General features: G+C 46.4%; 1 protein-coding gene across 2 annotated transcripts in view; it reads right to left on the bottom strand.

Annotated features, from left to right (window-relative positions):
- Positions 1-5,428: 5,428 nt before the first annotated feature.
- okr (DNA repair and recombination protein RAD54-like okr) overlaps positions 5,429-21,604 on the bottom strand; it is a 43,240-nt gene continuing 27,064 nt past the window's right edge. The window contains exons 13-14 of one of the 2 annotated variants that reach the window (XM_069327292.1): positions 21,338-21,501; positions 5,429-6,834 (exon numbers count right to left, since the gene is read on the bottom strand). In XM_069327292.1, coding sequence (XP_069183393.1) covers positions 6,636-6,834; positions 21,338-21,501 — 363 coding nt within the window. In that variant the 3' untranslated portion in view covers positions 5,429-6,635. The remainder of the gene's footprint in view (positions 6,835-21,337; positions 21,502-21,604) is intronic. The other variant, XM_069327293.1, reaches the window with a different exon arrangement.

Raw genomic sequence — 21,604 nt, 5'->3', positions numbered from 1 at the left:
AACTTGTATACCAAGCAAGGTGATGGCGAAGATCATGAGGAAAAGGCTCGTAGAGCACCTGGAGGGAAATAACTTTGTAACGCACCACCAACATGGGTTCAGGGATGGTAAATTGTGCCTCACAGGTTTAATAGAATTCTATGACCAGGCAACAAAAATTAGGCAGGAAAGAGAAGGGTGGGCCGACTGCATTTTCCTGGACTGCCAAAAAGCCTTTGATACAGTACCCCATAAAAGGCTGTTAAAAAAGTTGGAGCAACAGGCAGGAGTAAAAGGGAAGGTGCTCCAGTGGATAAGGGAATACTTAAGCAACAGGAAACAGCGAGTAACAGTGAGGGGGGGGGGAGACATCAGAGTGGCGAGATGTCACCAGCAGAGTCCCACAGGGCTCAGTACTTGGACCCATCCTGTTTCTAATATATGTAAACGATCTTCCAGAGGGTATAGTCTCATTCCTCTCAATGTTTGCTGATGATGCAAAAATTATGAGAAGAATCAAGATGGATGAAGATAGACAGAGACTACAGGATGACCTGGACAAACTGGAGGAATGGTCTAGAAAATGGCTGCTAAAGATCAACTCAGGAAAGTGTAAGGTAATGAAATTAGGTGAAGGGAGCAGGAGGCTGAACACAGGGTATCATCTGGGAGGTGAAATCCTGCAAGAGTCAAACAGAGAGAAAGATCTGGGGGTTGATATCACACCGAACCTGTACCCAGAGGCCCACATCAAAAGAATATCATCAGCAGCATATGCTAGACTGGCCAACATAAGAACTGCCTTTAGAAACTTGTGTATGGAATCATTCAGGACCCTGTATACAACTTATGTAAGACCAATCCTGGAGTATGCAGCTCCAGCCTGGAGTCCATACCTAGTTAAACACAAGACAAAGTTAGAGAAGATTCAGCGGTATGCCACCAGGCTCGTCCCGGAACTGAGAGGAATAAGCTGGTTGATACCTGGTTGATGGGGTTCTGGGAGTAGAACTCCCAAGCCCGGCCCGGGGACTTGACTTGTGAGAGTTTGGTCCACCAGGCTCTTGCTTGGAGCGGCCCGCAGGCCCACATACCCACCACAGCCCGAGGAAAGGCTAAAGGAGCTGAACCTCACATCCCTGGAAAACAGAAGAGTAAGGGGAGACATGATAACCACCTACAAAATTCTCAGGGGGAATTAACAGGGTGGACAAAGACAAACTCTTCAGCACGGGTGGGACACGAACAAGGAGACACGGGTAGAAACTTAGTACCCAGATGAGTCACAGAGATGTTAGAAAGAATTTTTTCAGTGTCAGAGTAGTTAATAAATGGAATGCACTAGGAAGTGATGTGGTGGAGGCTGACTCCATACACAGTTTCAAATGTAGATATGATAGAGCCCAGTAGGCTCAGGAATCTGTACACCAGTTGATTGACAGTTGAGAGGCGGGACCAAAGAACCAAAGCTCAACCCCACAAGCACAATTAGATGAGTACAATTAGGTGAGTACACATACACACACACACACACACACAGAAGAGTTAGGGGGGACATGATCACCACATTCAAGATTCTCAAGGGAATTGATAGGGTAGATGAAGACAGTCTATTTAACACAAGGGGCACACGCACTAGGGGACATAGGTGGAAACTGAGTGCCCAAATGAGTCGCAGAGATATTAGAAAGTACTTTTTTAGTGTCAGAGTGGTTGACAAATGGAATTCATTAAGTAGTGATGTGGTGGAGGCTGACTCCATACACAGTTTCAAGTGTAGATATGATAGAGCCCTTTAGGCTCGGGAACCTGTACACCTCAACACTTCAACTGATTTTTCAGGCATCCCTGTTTACAGGAGTCGTAGCTGATGTGTGGAAAAAGGCTAACATAGTTCCAATCTACAAAAGTGGAAGCAAGGAAGACCCCCTTAATTATAGACCGGTATCATTGACAAGTGTAATAGTCAAAATATTAGAAAAAATAATTAAAACTAAATGGGTAGAACACCTGGAGAGAAATTATATAATATCAGACAGACAGTATGGTTTTTGATCTGGAAGATCCTGTGTATCGAATTTATTCAGTTTCTATGATCGAGCAACAGAGATATTACAGGAAAGAGATGGTTGGGTTGACTGCATCTATCTGGACCTAAAAAAGGGTTTCGACAGAGTTCCACATAAGAGGTTGTTCTGGAAACTGGAAAATATTGGAGGGGTGACAGGTAAGCTTCTAACATGGATGAAAAATTTTCCGACTGATAGAAAAATGAGGGCTGTGATCAGAGGCAATGTATCGGACTGGAGAAATGTCACAAGTGGAGTACCACAGGGTTCAGTTCTTGCACCAGTGATGTTTATTGTCTACATAAATGATCTACCAGTTGGTATACAGAATTATATGAACATGTTTGCTGATGATGCTAAGATAATAGGAAGGATAAGAAACTTAGATGATTATCAAGCCCTTCAAGATGACCTGGACAAAATAAGTATATGGAGCACCACTTGGCAAATGGAATTTAATGTTAATAAATGCCATGTTATGGAATGTGGAATAGGAGAACATAGACCTCACACAACTTATATATTATGTGAGAAATCTTTAAAGAGTTCTGATAAAGAAAGAGATCTAGGGGTGGTTCTAGATAGAAAACTATCACCTGAGAACCACATAAAGAATATTGTGCGAGGAGCCTATGCCACGCTTTCTAACTTCAGAATTGCTTTTAAATACATGGATGGCGATATACTAAAGAAATTGTTCACGACTTTTGTTAGGCCAAAGCTAGAATATGCAGCGGTTGTGTGGTGCCCATATCTTAAGAAGCACAGCAACAAACTGGAAAAGGTGCAAAAACATGCTACTAAGTGGCTCCCAGAACTGAAGAGCAAGAGCTACAAGGAGAGGTTAGAGGCATTAAATATGCCAAAACTAGAAGACAGAAGAAAAAGAGGTGATATGATCACTACATACAAAATAGTAACAGGAATTGATAAAATCGATAGGGAAGATTTCCTGAGACCTGGAACTTTAAGAATAAGAGGTCATAGATTTAAACTAGCTAAACACAGATGCCAAAGAAATATAAGAAAATTCACTTTCGCAAACAGAGTGGTAGACGGCTGGAACAAGTTAGGTGAGAAGGTGGTGGAGGCCAAGACCGTCAGTGGTTTCAAAGCGTTATATGACAAAGAGTGCTGGGAAGACGGGACACCACGAGCGTAGCTCTCATCCTGTAACTACACTTAGGTAATTATACTTGGGTAATTACACACACACACACACAAACTCTAGTGGATTGACATGAGCACTATCAGTCTCATGACAGAAAATAATAAATTATTATTAAATTATTATTAGTCTCCGAAATAATGACGATACAGCTCATGTCGGTCTACTTGAGTTGTGTGTGTAAACACATTAAATCAAATTCACTTGAGAACAAATAATAACAAATGTATTCATCATTGATCAATATGTTTCAATAGTTGATCAGTACACTGACAAAGAGGAAATAAAAGAAACAGGAGAGTGAGGATGCTCTATACAAACACAATGGAAGTCCCTTCACAGAGACTACAAACAAGATAGAATTCCCTTCATGGTAATGCTGTACATGGGTGTGAAGGGAGGTGTGAGGTATAGGGATATGTGACAGTACTGATCGGTAGTCACTTCCCCTTTCAAAACAAGAGAGATTTCTGAAATAAGATTTCAGAGTACATAAGGCATACAGTCACAGTAAGGCATCTGAATTTCTTGGACTGTCTCAAAACACATGAAATGTAAATTGATTTGCACTGATAAGGTGAAAAAGAGGGATATCACATAATTAATTCATATACAAAAATGGCACATCCAAAATATGCACAATAAAGTAAAACTTACTGGAGAAGATAGGTAGAAAGTGCAGAATAGGCCCAGTGAAGAATAGAGGTACAATTGGCATAATCTGAGAACACTTCATGAACATCAGAGGTCCATGGCCCTCCTTCAACCTCCTACCTCCAAATGTACAAAATATTGCTTAGACACATGTCAAATTTTTCAAGAGACAATTGGCCAAGTTCCTGCAGGAAGTACAGATCAGCTAGGTTGTAATGTTATTTTGTTACACTCCAAGCAACAGTCTCTTAGATCAAGTTTTCACAAGCCTGGCTCCAGGCTGGGCCTGAAAAGTATAAGTGCTCTCGGAACCCACTACAGGTGGACTATAGGGAAATAAGTCTCTAAAGAGAATATAAACACGATATTTTCTACATAGAGACAACAAGCATTCTGCGTATGTGCTTGCACACACGACAAGATTACGTAGCCCGTTTCAGAGGGCAATGCTAACTTTAGTCCTAAGCCGACACTGAAAATTACACCCCGAGCATCACACACCTCATAGCTGAAAGTTACATGAAACATCTAAATATGATAAATAAAATTATAACCATGGATTATCATTTCTCTCAAAACATGATCACTATGAGACTTGACAATGTTCCTGGTTGGATGATACAATCATCTGACACACAATCATGCATTTTTGGAGTTTTATCAGTTCCTTACATATGGCATAACGCCTTTATCACCCCGTTCTCGTAACCCTCAAGTTGATGTTATAGAGAAGATTCCATACTGATGGTTGTATGTGGCCCTATGCTCAATGTATTACCCTATGTAAGATATAAGCCCTTGCCGGCATTAAATATATGATTACTTACTGTTTTTACTTAACATTTTTCTCGTAACATATTACGTTTGACTTGCTAAGCCATTAAATGTCTTGACAACAAAATTAGAAACTGGCCCTATGGTATCATCTAAAAAAAATTATACACTAAATTGTTGAGTATATTTATTAAAAATAAGATACATATCTGCACTATGAACACTGCATGCTTTTGAGCACTCAATTTGTATACAACCCAAAAGCATCAGTAACTAAGAAATGTTTGTGATGTCCCGCACAAATTATTCCTTGCAGCACTTTAATTTTAAGGTAGGAAGAAGAGAAAACCAAAAAATTTATAAACTTGTACATTGGGAAACAAAAAATAAAATACTAACCCAATTAAGTATAGCACATACTTACAAAAGTTCCACCCTAATAAGAAAATATTGAGGCCATATGATGGAATCAAACCTGCGTCCCTGGGGCCAGATTCACGAAAGCACTTAAGCAAGGACTTACAAACCTGTACATCTTTTCTCAGTCTTTGGCGGCTTTGTTTCCAATTATTAAACAGTCAATGAGCTCCGAAGCACCAGGAGGCTGTTTATAACAATAACAACAGTTGATTGGCAAGTTTTCATGCTCGTAAACTGTTTAATAAATGTAACCAAAGCCGTCAATGATTGAGGAAAGATGTACACGTTCGTAAGTGCTTGCGTAAGTGCTTTCGTGAATCTGGCCCCTGAACTCCACATGCACACCCATTATCGACTACGTGACCCTGGGGAATTTCCGGTTTGATGGGACCAAACCTGTGTCCCTGAATATTTTCAGACCTCAATATTTGGATATATCATACTTTTTTTTTAATTCATTGTGTTCCCACTAATATATATTTGTTTATCACGTAAATAAATAAAGAGTACTATACAGTATTTACATTCATAAGCTACATGACAAAATGACAAAATAAGACATTCTCAGAGATCTGATTCTGATACAAAACTATACAGTAAAAAAAATATATATAATATTTTGAGACTAATGGAAAGAATAAGAGAATGAAAAATGAACTTTAACGTCAAGCTGCTGAAGGAAAATTACGAAACTAAAAGGTCTGTTTTGACTGCAGAATAATTGCATTATAAATCTACTACTGCCACACTTTTATAATGGCAATGCTGCTAACTTGTTGAATGAGGAACCATTTGAATGATTCATCATTCATTATCTGGCAATAAGTGGCAATAATAATAATGATGAATGAGTAATGGGAACCAACAACTAATATATATTTACAAGGCAATATAGTATATTCTTTCTAACACATGAAAGCAAGATAATAATAATAAAAAAAAGAGGCTAATTTTGAAATTTTACTTGTAGAGTTACCAAAAGACAGTAAAAGTACAAAATCAGCTACAATCCTAGAATATAGGTGTGTGAAACCGAGCAATCTGGTGCACCTATCACTTCATAAACCTTCGCTCAAAGATGTGTCACCCATGCCTAGACGCTAGCGGTGAATGCTTTGAACATGTATGACACAAACCCTTGTTTCCCCCCTAAATTATTTAACATATAAATAAGAGATTTAATTCATTAATAAATACAGTGTTCTTTGGACACCCAATCCAGACACGTGAAGAGAAAGGAAAGAAATGATGTTTCCATTCATCATGGACCCTAATCAAGTCAGGTAAAATAAGGACCAGGATGGATCAAAATGTTGTCACTTTCCTTTCTTTTCATATGTGTGGGTTGGGTGTTTAATTTTCAGTCACATTCTAGAGAACTACACTCTGCAAAATGTTCTTCCTTGGAATGTGTACAATCAGTTTGAAGCCACACTACAGTATATCAATAAAATTATCCTTGACAGGATGATCTCATGTGGAAGCTACCTAGGAATGTTAATTGCTTTTGAGATGTAAATGTTTCTGAAGGAGCACTAGAAAAAATTACCAATGCAGGTTTGACTACATAACTAAGGTACTTTCTTTTGTTCATGTGATCTTTGGTAGAAGACAAAAGAGATGCCAGATGGCCAACACTGTCGTAATATAGGATCCTCTAATCCTTTTTTATCTTGGCAGTGATGCCACAGTGACAAATCACAATTACAGTCTGCATCCTCGGGGGGCAGCTTTACCTGGATGCCATTCACACACCTACGACATTTAAACCTGAAAAAGAAGTAAAACTGTTTAAGAAAAAAACCAGCATTGAATGTAATGAGACGCCATTTTCTGGGTGAGCCCCAAAGGCTCCCTGAAGCTATCCAAACTGATATGTGCTATATTAGTTTGTGGTCATCAGTCACAGGAGTCCTTATACCTACCGGACCCCACAAGCCAGAACCTGGTCCCCTCAGAGAGGCGCAGGGAGCAATGTCCTATGAGAACTTTACTTTTAAAAGTATGTCATAATTGCCACCAACCAATGGGCAGAGATTTCTTTCACCCTATGCCCCTGTTACCTAGCAGTAAAATAGGTACCTGGGTGTTAGTCAGCTGTCACGGGCTGCTTCCTGGGGGTGGAGGCCTGGTCAAGGACCGGTCCGCGGGGACACTAAAGCCCCGAAATCATCTCGAGATAACCTCAAGATAACCAACCAGGAAAGGACCCAGACAGGTGAATCAAAACAGACCACTGTCTGGTTAACCTGTGCAATCTACATCCAAAAGGATAAAAAATAACTCCCTTAGCAAGAAACCCAACTAGCAACACTTCATACAACTAGCACTCCCGGTAGTTAGCATTACCACCCCATAGGGAAAAGGGGGGTAACAGGGGGTGACCCATTCTATCACAGGTTACAATTAATAATTGTTTCATATGACAAGTTGGATCACACAAATGGACAAGTGGACCACACAACACATGAACCATATTAACCAAACACCAGCCAGACTGATCCGCACAACAAGTGAACCATATTTACTAAACACCAGTCAGAGTGATCCACGCAACAAATGAACCATATTAACTAAACACCAGCCAGAGTGATCCACACAAGTGAAAGACCGAGTCTACATGATTTTCGTTCACTGATTTGTGGCACACGTATCTTTGTAAATTAATGTAAAGGCTGCAGCATGAACAGCTAACTACATGTGTTGAAATCATCTTATAGACATTTTCTGTGATGAAACAAGCTGAGTAAGGGTGGACAGATAAGGGAATACTGTACTCTTAACCTCACTTGGTTTTCCTTCGGTTGTGTCGTCATAATTCAATGACCCATGACTTTGAATGTTTCAGATTAATAAATCATTTCTAAAACCGGTATTTTAATGGCTCTTTATTATCCTAATTATATTTCTAAACTAACTAAAACAAAAAATATACTGTAAGATGATAGACATTTGCTATTTGAGAAATTATTTATGTTATTGGCTCTAGCTTTCAAAACAACTCTAGTGCAGGTGGACTGGTCTATTCCCTGTACATACAGCACCATGTACTTTTTCTCGAATTCGTTACTACAGTTCAGTGACCTACGGCCTCGAAATAATAAAATTAATAAATCATTTCTAAAATAAGTATTTTTATAGCTCTTACGATCCTAATAATGTTGCCAAGCTAAATATATAACCAAAGAAAAATGAGCCCGAGGAAGCCGGATCAGTTGCTTGAGCCTGCCACACAGCCACAAACACCTGCACTGTGCTGTGAGCTCTAAGGAAAGACGGTGCCCAACTCCCCTATCCAGCCGGCCTGTTGAGCACTGGTCACAAAGCCCCAACCGAGAGATGAGGCGTCCATGAACACATCAAGCAAGGGGGAGAGGAAGGCGCCATAGCACCAAACCCCAAAAACCTGAAGAGGAAGCCGGATATGCAGCAACCAATGCAAGGACACTGGGGAACGAACCCAACGATCTCGAGAGCTGCTAAAGAAGCCGCTCCAAAGATACCAGAACAGCCTCCGAACCCATGCCCAGCCCAGCGGATAAACCAGCAGGACAAAAGTTCAGGCTCCTGCACAGCTGCTCAAGCAACCGTCAAGGGTCCTGGGACCCCTTAAAAAAAAACTCAAGCCAGGACTGCAACCGAAGCACAGCCACAGGAGGGAGAGAAACGAATGCAGTCTGAGAATCCCACACTAGGCCCAGTCAAGCTAGAAGCCAGGACGGAACCAACTGGGACTTCTGCCAAGTTACCAGGAACCCAAATCAGGCAAGCTGGGAAAGAACTAGAACCACGGCGTGCAGACAAGCAGACCAGCTATCGAGGCAGGCTGCCAGCCAGGAAGGCACCAGAACCTCGAAATGCACCCGATCAGTGTAAGATGAACTGAACTCAAACAAAACCATATCCAATGCAGAGGTGTAGAGGTGTAAACCGGGTCTCACAGGAGTTGTGCAAAAACCTCACGAACCTCCGTAACCAGAAGACAAGAGGAAGAAAATCTTCAAAAAGACGAATCCGAGGAACCCTAGAGTACCCAGAAACGAATCTGGGAGAAAGCCCTACCTACCGCATTTGCTGGCAGATAATTAAATACCAGCAGATAAGACGCACAATGTTATTTTTTTGAGGGGGGGGGGGATAAAAATGAGCCCCATGGCTGAAACGGCCATAATACAGACAGGATACCAAGGGTTATAGGCTTGGGAACTAGTCGAGCATACAGGGCAAGGTCGCTAGGCACAAAATCGGTGCCCATAATAAAATAATGAAAACAAGCCAATGACCAGTTTGTGAACACAAGACTGAGGTAATAACAAAGAAGTACCACAGTCTCGTATACAAGAGAAGACTGCTTCGGAAACACAAGACTAGGAGACATGACCACCATCCACAACTCCTCAGGGAAACAGACAGGGTAAAAAAAAGATGGATGAATCAATACGATTGGTATACCCATAATGGGACACAGGTGGAAACCGAGTACTCAAAGGAGCCGCAGAAACATTAAAAAGAACTTGTCTAGAGGCAGAGTAGTAAGGAAAGGGAATGCAGGAGGCAGTGATGAGGTGAAGGCTGCAAACATAGAAATGCAGGAGCTCAAGAATTCTACATTCTACACCAGTAGAATGATGGATGAGAGGAGGGCACAAAGAGCCGAAGCACAAGCCCCACCAGCACAACTAGAAGAGTATAGCGAGGCGAATACTTATTTACCATACTACAGTACTGATGACACCTCGGCAGTGATAAGGGAAACATACACCAATTCATGTACCTCCCCACCCCTTTCATAGCAGACATAACCCACACCTGAGACATGTCACACAAAAGTGAATGACTGAGTCACTGGTAAGAACAAGAGCACATTAACCAAATGAAGAACACCCCAAAAAGCGGGAAAGGAATGATAAACTTTCAACCGCCCGGCCACCATACGCAAAGAGTGGGTAACAACAAATCACAGTTGTGGGATGGTGCACCGCAATCGAAGCACCACTCTAGAGGCCAATCGTGGCAACTCAAACTGTATAGCAAAATTCTTGCCAAAAATATAAACTACGAAACTGCTGATCTGAGAGGAGGGACGAACAGGGGAACCAAAAGCACTGGAAAATAACGTGCAATAAACATATGATGAACCAGACGAAAATGTTGTTATATTAATACAGTATACAATATATATTTTTTTTTCACCAGGACAAAACATCCAAGCAAAAGATAGATACGCTCGATGTGAGGTGCATAATAAATCATGCCAGCATATACAGTAATATTACCATATTTGCCAGCGTAAAGACGCACTCTCGCATAGGACGCACCCCTATTTTACATGGATATTTTGTGGAAAAACTATTTTAGTATGTTTCATCATACATTTATTGAAAGATATTTTAAAGTGGATTTTGTACCACAACTCTTACCTCCTCTAAGATCAGCTGTATGGTTGATAATATTTTGGGCATGAAAATTGTTATACAGGTTGTTAAACATATATTTTTGGCTGTGATGTTTTATGTTGCCGCATCAGGCCACCCGGTGGTGGTGCACCATCACAGTGCTCTAGTTTTGTTGTCATTTATTCATTGCAAATGGCTGACAGGCAGATGAAAGTTGAACATTTCTTTCAAATTTCTAGGAGCATTTTTCATTTACATAATGAATAATGTTTCTTAAACACTGTGATTCGCCGAGTTTATTGTGACATTCCCCCTGTACACATGACATCAAGTGTTCCCAAAAAATTCTTTTTTGTTTGTAAGATGATAAATTCCCTTCCCTGAACATATCTATGTAAAAATAAAGACCAAATTCCACCTACTTTGGCTGTGGGAACGTGGACAAGGTGCGCTGTGACGTCATCAGGAGCTGGTCGCCCGTGTGTGAAGCTCCCAGACATGGTCGCGTGGGCCATTCAAGCACCGCGAGTTGCCACAAATATATTTTCAATTATTTGTTCTACGTATTTCCAATGCGGTTTTATTGTTTTTTTTTTTACCGTATATGATGCATATTTGTGTCCTTTAAAATATGTAATACAGTAGAACGTTCATAATGTTCCATGGAACTGTGATACATGTGTCAGCAATGTGTCCACAATAAATGTTTATTGTCGCAATATTACTTGTTAAAAATTTACTAAAATTACAATATGTACAGTTTCACATACTATTTACACAGTAACACACTGTATTACACACTAAGTACTTCGGAAGTGAGTAATAATCAACGAAGTAGTCCATGATACACAGCGCGACTTCGCTCTCATTGCACCAGGTACAGATTGAGTTTCGATTCCAGTTTCTTCGTTCTGTGTGCTTACAAATAACGCACTCACGTACACCCTAGGCTTTAGTACTTGTAGTTGGTATGTAGCTAAGCTTGTGAAGCATAAGGTAGTCTTGAAAAGATTATAGGAAAAGATCAATTTGGAAGGTTGCCTTGAAAAGATCGCTTTGTAAAGTCCCCACTCTGGAAGAGATTCAGACAACCTCGAAAAGTGTCAATCAATCTGAAAGAGATTCAGGCATTCTGGAAAAGATTCAGCTGTTCTTGAAAATATCTATGGAAAACACCATCATGGAAGCCGCTAACACTGTTCATCTATGCTACTTGTATCAGATGCATCATCACTGAACCCAGAAAACGATTCATCTATGCATCATCTATATAAATTGGAGATGGCATAGGTGGGCAAGGGTGGCGCTCAGAGCTACAACTGGATACGCTCGCTATATCGTCCTCATAGGTGCTGTATCACTTGCATCCGACCTTTGTGTTAGGTCCTTATTGCGCTTAGCTTCACCAATGTCATGACTCTTATGTTCTTCAAACAATAAGGTCTGAATTTCACCGACAGAGCGCGATCTTTCAACACCGCGTCGGACAGGTGTTTGGGAGCCAGAGGCACGTGCACCACCCATGGTTGCTCACTCAGTACTAACCCAGCCAGTAGTCCAAGGGCATTCTGGGATTTTTTTTCCAAGATAGCTGCTTCTCTCTGGAGGTCCTAAGAGTTCATTTCGAACCCAATCTACCGCGAGCGCGTTTCAACCGTGTACCAAAAATAAAAAATACTTTTGCCGGTTGGCGCAGTAATCAGCGAATGGCAATTGCCGGTTGGTGCAGTCCATTGGTTAAAGGTAACACAGTCGTTATATAATGTATACCATATAGAAAGTGTGGGTTATGAATGCTGGGTAAGGTGGCGAGATGATGTGAGCTTCCTTCATAGCTGCCAACATATATCGTAAGCAATTTTTCAGAAGTTTGTGATAACAGACTGTGATAACTCGGCTTGTTTTCAATATTTTATCAACAACGATTTTTGTGTCTAGCAAACTTACCCAGTATGCTCGTCCGGCTTCCTAGCCTATGGCGCTCAGTCTCACATCTGTAATATGGGCGCATTAGATGCAGGCAATTTTTTTATACATTTAAAAATAAAAAACCAGCGTTGAATGTAATGAAACGCCATTTTCTGGGTGAGACCCGGAGGCTCCCCGGAGCTTTACCGGCTGATATGCTAATGTCAGACTTTGGCATCAGTCATGTGTATGGAGTTCTAGGGCCTACCGGGGACCACGAGCCAGAACCTGGCCCCCTCAGAGAGGCAAGGGGAGCAATGGCCTATAGAAACCCCCGTGTGGTTGGAAGCATTCTATGTCTGCCATCGACCGGGTCAAGCATCCAGAAAGGTAAGCATTCCAAAACAAACCCCTATTCTGGTGAAAATTGCTACCTAAGCCGAACTAGTGAATAGAACTCTTCAACAGAAAACACGGAAACTAGTATGACGTCATACGTCACCGCGCCGCTGTCTGCGCAGCTCCCCCCTCCCCGGGAGGGGGAAGGGGGAGCCCCAGACCTCCCACGCCGGCTATCCACCCATCAGTTCTGAGGCTGGATGTCAAAACACGCGAAAAACGCCGACCGGAGGGAGGGAGGGTTGCCGGGGAGCCTCCGGGTCTCACCCAGAAAATGGCGTTTCATTACATTCAACGCTGGTTTTCTGGGGGGAGCCCCGTCGGCTCCCCGGAGCTAACTACCCACAGAGGAAGGTCAAAGGGACAAAACCGGGAGGCGGACACCACGCACCCCCCAAGGAGGCGAGACAACCGGCAGCAAACGCCAACCCAAGGCGCCACAGCCCCGAAAATCCCGGGAACAACACGAGAACCACGAGCAGCAAGGCCCCTGCACGAACACCAAAAATCCATGCCCGAAAGACTGCAAGGCCACGTCGCCCAGACGGCAGCGAGAGCAGCGAAGCCACGAACGCCACAGGCATGAGGGAAGAACACAGGCAGCTTAGCCACAAGAACACGGCTGACCACCCGGGACACCATCACCCGCGAACCGGGAAGAACAGAACCGGATCAACGCAAAACGCGCTCCGGACCCAAACGCCGTGGCACGCAAACAACAGCAGAGGGCCGCCACTGAACACAAAAACGACACACCCCCGGCCCGACCAACAAAGCACCAACAAACCCTGGACCCCTCCAGAATGCAGCAGCCCCACCCCGCGCCAGAAAAGATGGAGACTGCTGCCATCAAACAACCAAAACGCTAAAACCGAAGGAGCAAGAAAACACAGCGAACCGACCCCCAGAGGCAAAGGCCCAAAGGAAAGAGCCGACGAAAAAACACACCGGAACCGAAGGGGCACTACCAACCGAGGAGAAGACAGAGCACGCTGACCAGAGACCAGGATGGTGCAAGCGGCGCACGAACAGGCCGGAGGTGAAATGACGCACAAGACAGCTGACTAACGGTGCAGAAGCAACACCAAGACCGAAAGCAAGCTGAAGCGGCTCCGCCTGCGCCGCACGAAAAGAGGCGACAGTATGTGGCAAGACGACGGCCCCCAACCCCCACTAGAAAACCAAGCCGAGAGTAAACCAAGCCAACAAGAAGGACCCACCGAAGAAGGGACAGGAAAAGGAAGGACCGCCAAAATACCCCATACTGCCGCCAAGAAGCACGCAGGTGGGACACCTACCACGAAGCCACCCGACCACCAACCGGAGGCGAGACCACGAGGCAGAACATAAGCAGCCCCGACAAGGCCCCCCCGAGCCCAGGAAAAAGGCGGAGCCGCGAGAAGATCTCGGGCGCGACCACCGAAACCCAGGCGGCACAAGGAGATGGAACGTCTGCCGAACAGAAAAACTCCGAAGCATGCAAGCCCGCCAGGAGTTCAGAAACGACGGGTCCGACGCGAGACATCGCAAGAACCCCCCCAAAAAAAATAAAACAACAACAACAACCGGCAGGGCAAGCTAGGAAAACCAAAGAAGGCGGAAGGGTCGCCGCCAGAACAGGACCCGAACCAAGGGGCCCGAACAACTGCAACAGACCGAGACAAAGAAGCACATCACAGGACACAGGCTGACCAACGCCTAAGAACACACGCAGAACATTCCTGCTGCAGAAGAGGCAGGAAGAAAGAGCAGAAGCACAAAAAAAAAAAAAAAAAAAAACCAGGAGAACAACCAGGGGTGGACAATCAGGCAGGGACAAAAACCCCACGCAATCCCCAGGCACAAAACGGCAGCAAAGCGCCACTCCACAACCGGACACAGGAACAAGGACACGCCACCGTGAAACACGGTACCAATGCTCACGTGCAGCAGCAGCAGCAACAGGCACCACTGCAACATGCAACATGTAAATAGCAACTCCCCTCTGCAAAGGCAGAGAACGGAGCAGGCAGACCCCAGACAGGGCCAACGGAGACACGACAAAACCCTGCAGGCCCAGAAACCTGCACCAGGCGACCGACGGCGGAGAAACCCCGCTCGATACCTGCTGGATGAGGTACTGGGAGCTCTTTTACACCTCAAGCCCGGCCCAAGGTCAGGCCAGACCGGCCAGAGGATGGCCCACCAGGCAGCTGCTAGGAGCAGTCCACCGGCCCACATACCCCCACAACCAGGACGGGCCGGAACTGCCATACGAAAACAGGCCAGTGCGCCCTGGAAGTCCACGGACGAACCAGTAAGAAGGCTTATGCTCGCAAGTAGGTCGTGTAACAAGCACAGACCACTGATGGTAATACAGTGTTCCCCAAAAGTGCCAATAGCACCACTGCACTCCACTGGTACTATCCCGCAAGTTCTACCAGATAGGCGGGACCCAAGAGCCAGAGCTCAAATCCTGCAAGCACAGCCAGGAGCCTCACCAGGTGAGTACAGAACCAACCCTACAACCCCCACACCTCACAACATTAAAAAAGGAGGGTCCCCTGAACGACTGTAGCATGGGTTGGACATGCACAGGAGGGGGACAGGAAGGGGTGATAAAGGGACAGTCACTGGTGTGCGAACGGTCTCAGTCGTACAAAATTATACCTAAATAAAGACAGGTATATGAACACCGCCGCATCCAGCGCCCGGCCAAAAGACGCCAGACCGCAGAAACTCACCTGGCGAATGGTGGCTCGAACTTGACACGACTCAACCGTGCCCAGAAGAACTTGGGAGCACCGCCAGGTGAAGACGCCAGAGCCGGACCCGCAGGAGAACAGGGAGAGGCGAAGGAGGCGGTCCACACCCATGACACAGAAAACCGCGGTGTCCTCCCCACAACTGGGAACCAGGACACCCCTGGCGCAAAGGGGCACATACCGCAGCCAGGGAGAAGAACGAGAGGCGAAGCACTGTAGCAAAAAAGGGCGCAAAACCCCAGCACTGAACCATCGCCCAGACCAAAACAAACTCCACGGCGCATGCGCATAACACGCTGGCCGAACCGCACACCCTCCCTGCGGGAAGGCGCCAGCCAGGACTATTGCACGAGAAAAAGAGCCAAAAGAGGAAGCAGGAACAAGAAAACCGGCCAAAGAAGCAAAGAGCCCAAAAAAAGGGAACCCAAACGGGCGACAAGTAGCCCAACCGGGCGACAAGTAGCCCAACCGGGCGACAAGTAGCCCAACCGGGCGACAAGTAGCCCAACAGGGCGACAAGTAGCCCAACAGGGCGACAAGTAGCCCAACAGGGCGACAAGTAGCCCAACAGGGCGACAAGTAGCCCAACAGGGCGACAAGTAGCCCAACAGGGCGACAAGTACTAGGAGCCGACAGACGTTCCAATAATGCGGGAAGTAGCGAAAAACCTTCCCGTACCCTCGAGAACACAGAAGCCAACACTAGTCCCGAAGGCACACGAAGGCGCAGGCGCACCCGAGATCAAAAGTCACGCAGAACCCCATCGAACGGGGAAACATGACAAAAACACCGTCCCAAAAAGCGGGGGAGGAAACATCCACCCACAGGACGGAACCAACCGACTCAAAGGCCAAGGAACCGAGCCCGGGGAGGGGCCGACGTCCAACAGCACGTACGGCGAGTGGGGAGGAAAAACCCCACTCCGCGTAACCACAAGCCCCGCCTAAAGGGGGATAAAACCCCCCACGGGGTCTAACGGGGCCAAGGCCCCCCAAGTCAGCCCCTCCCCAGCCCCGGGAACCTACACGACAGGCCCCGGGGCCGAGCCGTTCCCCCAAAGCCCCGGCCGTACCAGAAAACCGGGGCAGCCGTGAAAACACTAAGGAAGGGAGCCCACTGGCAGACTCATACAACACGGCTGGAGGAACAGGCCCAAATGCCCCCGTCACTACCCCCGAAGGGGAATTCCCCGAGACTGCCCGAGTCTCAACACCACCAAACATCCCGCCCTGAACCTACAGACGGTAAGGAACCGGATGCAGGCAGGAAGGGTGAACCAGGGGAAAAACGAAATACAACGGGGCAGCCCCGGGGCTCCCGGGGAGGAAACCACGAGAACGTTGCCACCACCAAGGCTCAAGTGCAACGCCCCTGCTGCCCGCACCCGCTTTGTTAGCACAACTGGGTAACCGAGCCACAACGAGCAACCAAACTCGCAGGACACCGGGTCGAAGGTGTCACCGACCCCACAGGCAGCAGACGGAGGCAAAACAGAGAGTCACCCAGAGACAAAAGGTGAGAGCAACCCTCAAACTCGCTGGAAGCGAGGGGGGGGCTCTGGGGTCACATCCATCGGACCCGCGCGCCCCCAGGGGTTTCCCAGGGTCCCGAGCGTTTACTTTAAGAGGACTCGCGCTCAGGTAATCCCAGGCAGGGTACTGCTAACCGGCACCCAAGCTACCAAACAACTTTCTAAGAGCTGAACCCCCGGGACGTGTACACTCACGGGGACCTAGCAGGGGGTACCACCAGAAATACTCAGAACACAAGGGACACAAGGGGCAAGAACGAAGGCAGACCCCCCCACCAGGTATATAAACAAAAGAAAAAGAAAACCCCGCAAGAGGACAGCGTACCCAAGCGGAACAGAGCCGGCCGCTATGATTGGTAAAGACAAGCTGCACAGTACCCCGCGCCCCACCAGTGCAAACACTGCCCCTTACTCTAAGGCGAACAAGGGAGACAGAACACCCGAGCACACAAAGAGCGGCCGAAAACCAAGCGGTAAACGGCCAAGCAGGGGCAGGACCCAAGGAACTTGTGGAAGGTGGCCCCAAGCCCCAAGGGCAGTACTTACAGGGCACCTAGGGAAGGGAACCCTAGGCGCATGCAGCCCGAGTACTGAAGAATCACACCCGGCTCACGCACCACCTAGAAAACAGACACCACACTCTAGGTACAGTGCTGAAACAACCACTGGAGCCGGAGCACATAACCATTGCCTATAGCATCAGCCGAAGAACTGATGGGTGGATAGCCGGCGTGGGAGGTCTGGGGCTCCCCCTTCCCCCTCCCGGGGAGGGGGGAGCTGCGCAGACAGCGGCGCGGTGACGTATGACGTCATACTAGTTTCCGTGTTTTCTGTTGAAGAGTTCTATTCACTAGTTCGGCTTAGGTAGCAATTTTCACCAGAATAGGGGTTTGTTTTGGAATGCTTACCTTTCTGGATGCTTGACCCGGTCGATGGCAGACATAGAATGCTTCCAACCACACGGGGGTTTCTATAGGCCATTGCTCCCCTTGCCTCTCTGAGGGGGCCAGGTTCTGGCTCGTGGTCCCCGGTAGGCCCTAGAACTCCATACACATGACTGATGCCAAAGTCTGACATTAGCATATCAGCCGGTAAAGCTCCGGGGAGCCGACGGGGCTCCCCCCAGAAAAAGCGTCTTATAGGCCGGCAAATACGGTAATTCAGAAAGGGGAGGAGGGGACAAAAACCCCCTCCCCTGCAGCAACAACCCATGCCCAGAAGACACAAGGGTCCAAGCAAGGGCAAAAGGAGCCCAAGAGCTCCAAGTGGATTCCCCCGGGAGCCCTGGGAACCCCCCAACAAAAGCCCCTGGGGCAGAGCCCTCTTCCACGCCCACCACCCCTGAAGAAAAGGCGGCATCCAGGGGAAAAGCTTCCATGAAGGGAGTCTGCTGGGTTGACCCAAAAGCCTTGGCAAAAAAATTGAGCTCGACCACCTCTGCGCCCAAATCGGAAGAGGCAGCCAACCAAGCCTCATCCCGAGCAAAACCCCGCCCCGACCCCGAAACCCTCAGACGTTCGGGAGCCAGAAGCAGGTGGGGGAAGGAGCAGGGCAAGCCATGCCTCTCTTGGGAAGGAAGTAGGTGTGCAGAAGGAACCAATGTCGAAGCGACCAACGCCCCCAAATCCTGGTCCCTAAATCCCTAGCGAGGTAACCCTGGGGCCTCCAACCGGGCAACCAACCTGGCTCATTGCAGTTAGGACAATCGAGCATGCAACACAGCTACTGCCTTATCCCCGAGATCAACAGACAAGGAATGAGGAAAGTGGAGTACAAGCGGGGAATAAGGCACGCAAGACTCCAGGTCGGTGGTGTTCCAACCCAACAGGCAGCATAATGAAGGCAGTACAGATGATCATTTTCTAGAGGCAGGGGCAGCGAACAACCTTCGACTTTGCACAAGACGAGAGTGGGCTCAGAAGAAGTAGCCATTGTACGACTGAGTCCACAGGGATTTTCCAGGGCCCGTAGGGTGGTTATCTTGAGGTTATCTTGAGATGATTTCGGGGCTTTTAGTGTCCCCGCGGCCCGGTCCTCGACCAGGCCTCCACCCCCAGGAAGCAGCCCGTGACAGCTGACTAACACCCAGGTACCTATTTTACTGCTAGGTAACAGGGGCATAGGGTGAAAGAAACTCTGCCCATTGTTTCTCGCCGGTGCCTGGGATCGAACCCAGGTCCACAGGATCACAAGTCCCGCGTGCTGTCCGCTCGGCCGACCGGCTCCCTACGGCTCCTCCCCTAGGTGACTTAGCCCTATAGGAAGCCCAGGCACTGGGGCCAGCTAAGCTGGTAGAACCCTGTCAGGTAGCTGGTAAACTGATCACCAATAGCAGCTATGAGACCACGGGGGCAACAGAGGAGGACTACCAACACAACCTAGGCTTGCCTAATAAGACACTAAGCAGGCCTCCTCTGTCTAAACAAGGCAAGAACGCCAGAGAATGAAAAGAAAATTAAAACAAAAACCCCCGAAGACACACAACAAACAAACTAGCAGTCGGAGAGAAATATCGGCCACTGCGTTGAAGTAAAGCTAGCTGCACCATCCACAGTACATTCCACCCAGCCAATAACACTCCCCTACCTGGGGCAAGATGGAAAGCCTTAGACCCCTGACGTACCCCAAGGGCAAAGACAACAACAAGCGATGAAGTCCTCAAATGGGGAGTGATTCCCGAACGCCCCAGAGAAGATAACCCTGACAAGCAAGGGCAGTACTCCCGGAGCACCTAAGAAAGGTCACCCGAGGCACATGCTGCTCCTGCACACTAAGATACCTGGTCACCACACAACACAGCTGGAACAGTCACACAGGGCAAAAATCCAGAACAAGAACTTGAGGCCAGAGGTCACTGATCTGACCACCAGCACATCAGTTCAAGAACTGGAGTGGTGAGCTGCCGGCTCCAGTGAGCCGGCTCCCCCCCCCACCCCCCACCCCCGTATGGGGGAAGGGGGTTAACGCTAACAAACAGGAGCGCTAGTTGCATGAAGCGTTGCTTGTTGGGTTTCGTTCTAGGGGAGTTATTGTTATCTTTTCAGATGTAGATTGCACAGGTTAACCAGACAGTGGTCTATTTTGATTTGCCTACCTTTCTGGGCATACTTTAAATGTAAAGTGCTCATAGGCCATTGCTCCCTGCTTCTCTGAGGAGGCCAGGTTCTGGCTCATGGTTCCCGGTAGGCATAACGACTTCTGTGACTGATGACCCAGTCATGGATATAGCACATATCAGTTCTGATAGCTTTAGGGAGCCGATGGGGCTTCCCACAGAAATGGTGATAATTTTTTACAACCATTCAATTACTTCCTAACTCAAGACTCCTTTCTCATAGACAGGAGTCACAAACAACAATATACAAGACAACTTTATGGCACAGGAGTAGCAAAGGATCTTTTCAAATGTCCTTACATTCTTATAATGTGATAGGAAAGTACTGGCGAGAAATTAAATCTAGTTTGGTCATCCTGCCACCGTACCACTAGGTAGCTGCATCAATGCCTACTGAGGGCTCCCAAACCCAGTTCTTGTCATTGTAAATTTATAAATTGGATAAGTTTAGATTTAGGAAAGATCTGGGTAAATACTGGTTCGGTAACAGGGTTGTTTATTTGTGGATCCAATTACCGTGTAACAAGACAGCAGTAGGATCCCCTGATTGTTTCACGCGTAGGTTATACATATATAGGAATGAGATTGGGTGGATATAAATAGGAGCTGCCTCGTATGGGCCAATAGGCCTTCTGCAGTTACCTTCATTCTTATGTTCTTGTACAAAGAATGATGATTCGGAAGGGCTTTGTGACTTTATGGAATGTACCGTACCTCTTGACAGTCCTTACATCAAAAGGTACAGAGGGCTATGTAACATAAGGAGAGTCTTTGTGTCAAGAGGGCTAGGGAGGCCTTGAAGGGCCTACCAAGCAATGTTATTTGAAAAGATCCCTGTGGTATAGATATCTGAATGTCACGCTTCCTAAGTGTCCAAGAATCTTGTCTTTAACGCGCTGGACTTTTAAATCTTACATGGTACAGTACAGTACTTTAAAAAGAATCGTATATACAGTATACAATATGTGCCATACATGAAGTCATACCAAAATCGTATTATATACAATTATCTCCGCTCAAGGGTTAATACAGAGAATTTTAAGCTTAGGGAGCAAATGAATGTAATAGCCCAGAAAAGGAAAAAGTACAATATTGACATTATAAATAAGTGCCAAGACTATTTAGTTTAACAACTCTCTCAATACAGGTAATGATATATATCAAGACAATGTTAACTTACTTGTCGTGAGTATCCGACATTGTATTTTGATTAAAAATAAAAAGTTCCCGTAATTCGGAAACCGAGAAATGCCGCTGGACGTCTTCTTCACAGTCTACCACACAACTGCTCAAGGCCTTTTTATGAGCTTGCCGCTGGAAGATCTTTTCTTCTATACTTCCAGTCTGAAAACAGTAAATATTTAATATGAAATGAATTTCTTTCTAAATCAAATAAACAGAGGAGTCACAATAACATGGCTGAAGAGTAGATATCCAACCCACAACT

This window comes from Procambarus clarkii, chromosome 19 (assembly GCF_040958095.1).
Source record: "Procambarus clarkii isolate CNS0578487 chromosome 19, FALCON_Pclarkii_2.0, whole genome shotgun sequence".
NCBI classification, from domain to species: Eukaryota; Metazoa; Arthropoda; class Malacostraca; order Decapoda; family Cambaridae; genus Procambarus; species Procambarus clarkii.
This window is presented reverse-complemented; position numbering and strand designations above follow the sequence as displayed.